A 6,970-nucleotide genomic window follows, 5' to 3' on the forward strand; every position below is an offset into this window, starting at 1 on the left:
GGTATATGAGTGTATCTCTGCTTTAAGATCTTCTAGATGTTTCGTTCTTGGTATCAAAATGATCTGCTCTTTATTCCTCAAACAATGATGTACACTATGTGATCGTGAAATGCAATATACTATTTGTACCATATTTTGGGTAAAACTGCACCAATCCTCCAGAACAGCAATAAACATGCAAATGGGACATAAACAGAGACAAAGAAAGTTTCTCCCGCTCAAAATTCATGCCTCTGATTGGCTATCCCACCCAAAAGGTGGGTGTAGATAGGAACTTTCAAAAGTCATTAGCTCAGACTAATCTTGGCTCAAAATCTTTCTTCTTGAGACGGACACAATCCAAGAATCCTCAAAACTCTCCTTTTGAGTTTGATTTTTCCGGCAGTTTTTATCTTCAAGTAACTTTGTCGATCTCTTGTGGACTTTCCTATCTTCAGAGGAACCAGTGCAAAACCTCCAGCTCACTTCTAAAAGAACTCATCAAGAACCTCCGTTGTCTACCGCATCAGGACTCTTGTTCAGCAATCGAAGCCAATGCAAGTAACCGTTTACAACTATTTAGATGCGTGTTTAAGTTTGAGCCCCTTTTAATGTGATTTTTGATTCTTTGATGATTCTCATTAGGTTGTGGTTAATTGATGTGAAATACTGCCATTCTTTTGCTCTTCTCTCTCTCTTCCTTACTTTTCTTCATTCTGTATATATGTGTTTTGCTTAGTCTTGTTGTATGTTAGCTGTAGTTTCATTTATTAAATCCCTTATATTCACAATTGATTGCCTCTGTGTGCTGCTCACAATTTGGGGTCACTGAATGTTGAATCTTGCTACATGCTAAATTACTGCTAGTACTGCATAAAAGTAGGAAAGCTATTGTTCCTTGGCCAGGAAAATAATCTTTCCTTGAATTGATAAATGATTATATTGTCTGCTCGGTGGACGGACAGATCAAATAATTATAATATTGATTCTGCTACAGTTAATTCTAAGATCTAATCTAAATATTTATTATTAATTATAACCAGTTATTTCCATTTTGAGCTAATTTGCTACATTACTGATAGATTTCTGCTGGTGTCTTGGCTTTCCATGCCTTTTTGCACCTCCCTTTCTTCATGTGTTCAATACTTTTTCCCTGGGTCATTCCACTTTATTACACAGAACTTAATATCTGAACGTATTTGTTTTGTTTTCTTTGTATGTATGGATTGCTTGGGTTGTTACCGACATCTGGTGAAAATTTCATGTCAACAGCACCTTTAGAAATATATTTACTGAGAAAAATGGTGACATATTCAATACTTATTTTACCCTCTGTATATATAATTTTACTTTGACTAAAGTTGAATGGGTCCTATTATGCTTTTTCACTTTTTTTCGGACACCCTGCACCCCCTTGCAGTCTGTGGACCCTAGTTTGAAAAGCCCTGTTTTAGATTAGGCCCAGAGAGGACGAGGGATATTCTAGAGTGTGTAGATGAGGAGTCACTGTAAAGGGAACACACAGGGATCAGGATGACCCAAACAATCATGAGGCAGAACCACAACACATGTGACAAAATATGCAAGTTGAAACTTCTTAAATTCTTAAAAAAAAAAAAAAAAAACCTTTTAGCCTTTTACTTCCACAGAAAAACAAGTTTTAGGAGTATTCATGGAGTTCTTCATTAAAAGTGCATAGCATAAAATTGGTGGCTTGTGGGTAAAAGATCAAACTCTTAAGTAAAGGTGCTGACCCACGGACATAAGCTGTGGCTTTAGATAAGAAGATAAACTCCTCATTATAAAGGAATGGATACTTCGGCAGTGTGGCTACAAAGTCAGTGGGTTTGCTATGGTGTTCAGACTGGATTTTACTGTTTTGGATGGTCGCTTACTGGCACAAGTCATAAGAGCTGATTCCCAAGGTGCAGAAATTAAAAAGGGAGCAATATCAAGCTATATCTGTACGTGTGCATATGGGTTTTTGTGTTTGATTTGATCTCTGTGATTGGCCGTCTTACCTGTGGAGGTGTAGGAGTGGAGGAGGGCCGTCTCACAGGTGGGGTTGTGTTCCGACTTCCGCCCACCCCCGATAATATCTCATCTGTCACATCCTTGCCGCCCTGGTTGGGGTCTCGAATGCGGATCTTGGAGGACAATAAAGAGACGGATAATTAAATGATAAAGCATTAGAAACATCATCTACTACCTTTTCAGGATTTCTCAAGCCTTGTTAATGACATATGATTTTTTTCAATACAAATTTCCTGAAGGCATTATGGATTCTAGTTTACATACTGTTATAAAGTTACTCAATGATGACACTCACTGTTTTCTTTTCCCTCTTAGCAGGTGGAGGTTGTTGTGGTGTAGGCACTATAATGGATGGAGATGGTGTGTACATGGGCTGCCCAGGATAGTAGGGAGGTCCTGCTGCTCACAAACCACACAAGACCACAAGTTCCATATTAAGAACTAATTCACACCAAAATTAAAACTGTGCTGATTATTTCTGATTAATCAATTAATAGTATAACAAAACCTAATTTTAATTTCTATATATGCTGAAAAACATTATGCAAATTAAAGGCTATACTACAAATAGTGGTCGACCGATATTGTTTTTTTGACAGCTGATGCCGATATCTTGGAAAGCAGGGTGGCCGATGGCCGATATAAAGCCGATATAATTTTATTTATTTTATTTAATATTTAAGAAATTTGAAATCATTTGAAAATGGATTAAAAAATAAATGTCTAAAATAAACATGCTTATACTTTAAATGACAATGATAAAATGATAAACAAATATTTAATAAAAATATAATTAAAAAGGAAGTAAACACTGTAACCAACAGGGCACTCAGTATTCTGGGAAGTTTGTGTGCAATGGGAATCACATTTTTTTCAAATAAAGCCAAGGTAACACTCATTTTACATACAGCACACAGTGAAAATGACATGAATATGACATTGGGCAAAAGCATGAAGCCCAGCATAATTTGAAATCACAAGTTTAAAGTTTGTCGATCGCGCGTCTCAATGAAGCCGAACTCTCCTCCTGTTCGTATTCAATTTGCAAGGACTGACTGTCATGCAGAGTACACGCGATCATGCAGGATACAAATGCACACTTCATAAGATCTCACAACTGGATTCAACTAAGTTTGCAAGGTTTTTGAAATTAGATGTTCATTAGTCATTCAAAGATTTGTTTAAATTATATAAATGCGTATTTGCTGAATGCTGACGGCAAACGAGATAGTATTATAATGTTTGCCTTTCTATTACTAACAATATAAAAGCAATCGTTATAATACTTTTTTGTATATATTTAAATTCCTTTGTTTAACAGTTCTATCTGATTATTAGACAGACTTCTGTCCGTGTTAACAGAACTGTTAACGACGACAGCGAACAAGAGGGAGAATGTGAACACTGTGTGCTCAGACTCTGCCGTTCTCAGTGCTGTCAAAATAAAAGTCTGGCGCGCCACGAACGCATCGGCCAAACAGAAAAACTTATCGGCCGATGCCAATATTTGATAAATGCCAAATATCGGCCAATATATCGGTCTTGGCAATATATCGGTCGACCACTAACTACAAATATAAATGCATGAATGCAGGCTATGCTATGTGCAAAAAAGTTTAAAATATTTGACCCTGGACCACAAAACCAGTCTTAAGTCGCTGGGGTATATTTGTAGCAATAGCCAAAAATATATTGTATGTGTCAAAATTATTGATTTTTCTTTTATGCCAAAAATCATTAGGATATTAAGTAAAGATCATGTTCCATGAAGATATTTTGTAAATTTCCTACAGTAAATATATTAAAACTTAATTTTTGATTAGTAATATGCATTGCTAATAATTCATTTGGTCAACTTTAAAGGCGATTTTCTCAATATTTAGATTTTTTGCACCCTCAGATTCCAGATGTTCAAATAGTTGTATCTCGGCCAAATATTGTCCTATCCTAACAAACCATACATCAATGGAAAGCGTATTTATTCAGCTTTCGGATGATGTATAAATCTCAATTTCTTAAAATTGACCCTTATGACTGGTTTTGTGGTACAGGGTGACATATAAACAATTCATTAAAACAAATGTATAACAATTGTATAAATTTATATTAAAAACACACAAAAAAACAAAAAAACGGTTTAGAATGCAACAATGAAAAAAAAAACTCTATAAAGATTAAAACTTTACAGTATATAAACATGTATAAAACAAAACACTGTTTTAAATTCGTTAATGACATTAATTAAAGGTTATAAAATGAAAGGTTCTAAATACAAATATAAATGCATTAATGAAAGCTATGCTATATATTTTGTGCACAAAAAGTGTAAAATATAATAACTTTTTTTACTTTTATAACAATTATATAACTTTACATAAAAATTTATAAAACTATAAATGTTTGAAATTCAATACATCACCATCGATTTGCACAAAAAACATTTTTAAACTATAATTTATATAGTTGTTGCAGCAAAAGGAAATTGCATAAAAGTATATTAAAACTGCTTACAATCATATGCCACATTTTTCTGAATATATGTCAGCTAGTGAAATTGTGAAAACACTTTACAACTGAACAAAAAAAAGTAACTAAAATAATTAACCAAAACAAATGAATATGATCAACATTCACATCAGCATGATAATTAAATAAATAAAAATTTAGACTTACTGTACAACATTAACACAGTAAACAGCAAATCAATGCAAGTCAGCAGACTACATGAGAAAGTCAACAGTAATCCACAGGTGACCGACAAGGAGGAAAGGAGGGTGCTAATCTCACCATACGGTGCAGGAAAGTCCCCTGGACTGGGTCCAGCATAGAAGGTACTGGGTCCAGTGGGCTGGACTGGGTACTGTTGAGGAGGCCCCACATATGGAGGAGCACTGTGACGGTACTGTAGTATTACAAATGACAAATGAGTGAAATATAATTGTAAACAATTAATTAACCGAAAAAAACTCTGTAATGAAATTTGTACATAAACAACACAACAAAGTCTAGCACATTAAAACATCCTGATGTAAACACACAGTCCAGATATAGTAAGTGTAATGTGATTCCTGTCTGCAGTCTTGTGCCGTCTGACCTGAGGGATGTAGTACTGCGCTGTCTGTGGGGAAGGAAAGGGCATGGGAGCCATGGTCATCATGATGGGCTGATTGTGGGGGTAGACCGCTGCTGTGGGGGTCTGAGACATGGGCCGAATGGGAGGGTTGTTGCTTGGAATGGTGGGCCGCGCCGTTTGCATCTGCGTCCTCTGGAAAAACTGTGAGGAGAGAGAGGAGAGATCAGTTATGTGGCTCACCTTTGGAAACACTGGCAAACTGAAAAGTGTAAGATTTCAGCCATGTTGTGTATCTAAGATGAAGTCCATTGAATAAGTAAACATATTTGTAAAACTACTTAACTAAAAGCATGCAAGAAACAAAGACAACACACATCATTCTAAGTAACATGCACTTAAAGGGGTCATATGATGCGATTTCAAGTTTTCCTTTCTCTTTGGAGTGTTCCAAGCTGATTGTGCATAGATAAGATCCCTGAAGTTGCAAAGACTAAAGTCTCAAAACCAAAGAGATATTCTTTATCAAAGTTAAGACTCTGCCACGCCCCCCTAAATTTTGTCTTTACATTTATTTTAAAAGATGAAGCTCGCGATTATGGTAAGGTGCGTTACATTTCCGACGAGTGCTTACGGTGTTCGGACAATCACAATGCACTGGGTCAGCTGGCCAATCAGAGCAGATTGCACTTGTCGGAAGGAGGGACTTTGTAGAAAACGAAGCGTTTGAGAGAGGCGGGCCATATAGGACCTACAAAAATATACAGTATTTGAAAAATAATGTGTTTTTTGAACATTAAAGCATGTCAACATATTCTGTTACACCAAATACACAAAATAATGATCTTTAAAAAAGCATCATATGACCCCTTTAAAACAATACATAAGTATTAAAATATTAAAATAACGACTTTATTCAACAATTCGTCTCCTCCGCGTCACCCTGACACCATTTTGGAGAGTATCCACTGAACGTAAACAGCGTATGCTGTTCTGTGTCAGCTGCGTCACGCGGATACGCTGTTTTCGTTCAGATCAAAGTGTAAACGACATAAACAGCATATCCACGTGGCGCAGCTGACACAGAACAGCATATGCTGTTTACATTCAATGGATACTCTCCAAAATGGCACCAGAGTGATGCGGAGCAGGGCTGTGCGATATGGACAAAAAAAACTACCGCGATTTCTTTGATCAATTTTGTGATTTCGATTTTAATCACGATTTTGACACATACAGACATGCTTTACAGTCATTAATGCATTCAGTGTGAATTTGAAACATATTTCCAAAAGAAAGCCAATTAGAGCTTTATCAAAAAGCTGTAACATGTCTCTAGAAAAGACATAAGGCAAAATAATCACTAAGTAAAGGTGTAACAAAATGTCTCTAAAATAGACATATATGGCAGAAAAAATAAAACAAAAATCCTGTGTTTTTTTTTGCCATGCATTGGTCATAGAGCTCTTTGTGGCGTTGCCTCAGATGTTGAACTAGATTTGTTGTGCCAAGTTCACACGTACTCTGTCTGCAGAGCGTATACAGTATGTGTAAGCGGTGCAGAAGCAGCACGGACTCATTTTGCTTTCGCACAGGACGCGTTTGCAGTCCGCTCCTGATCCACGGCTGTTTACCACAAACACAACATTTATCCATTATTTTGATTTCAAATCCAAACTTTGTTTCTGAAAATGCTTTTTCAGCATTGTGATTCTCTTTTATCACAGTACAGTAATATTTTATATACACAAATCTTTCATAGGCATATTCATGTTTAAACTCAATAAATCTTCTTCATCTATTGTTGCCTTGTTTATCTAAAAGTGCACTTTTCCTTGTTTTAAATCTAGCCAAAAAAACATGTGTTGACTGTGAAACAGTAGACTT

The 6,970-nt window shown here is 36.0% G+C and overlaps 1 protein-coding gene across 1 annotated transcript in view; it reads right to left on the bottom strand.

Moving 5' to 3' along the window:
- The window catches only part of LOC107591129 (eukaryotic translation initiation factor 4 gamma 3-like), a 63,568-nt gene that overhangs the window by 26,664 nt on the left and 29,934 nt on the right, over window positions 1-6,970 (bottom strand). The window contains exons 8-11 of the mRNA XM_016280171.1: window positions 5,108-5,287; window positions 4,801-4,915; window positions 2,309-2,412; window positions 2,001-2,126 (exon numbers count right to left, since the gene is read on the bottom strand). Of these exons, the coding sequence (XP_016135657.1) occupies window positions 2,001-2,126; window positions 2,309-2,412; window positions 4,801-4,915; window positions 5,108-5,287 (525 nt within the window). The remainder of the gene's footprint in view (window positions 1-2,000; window positions 2,127-2,308; window positions 2,413-4,800; window positions 4,916-5,107; window positions 5,288-6,970) is intronic.

The sequence above is a fragment of the Sinocyclocheilus grahami genome, unplaced genomic scaffold, assembly GCF_001515645.1.
Source record: "Sinocyclocheilus grahami isolate Dianchi unplaced genomic scaffold, SAMN03320097.WGS_v1.1 scaffold137.1, whole genome shotgun sequence".
NCBI classification, from domain to species: Eukaryota; Metazoa; Chordata; class Actinopteri; order Cypriniformes; family Cyprinidae; genus Sinocyclocheilus; species Sinocyclocheilus grahami.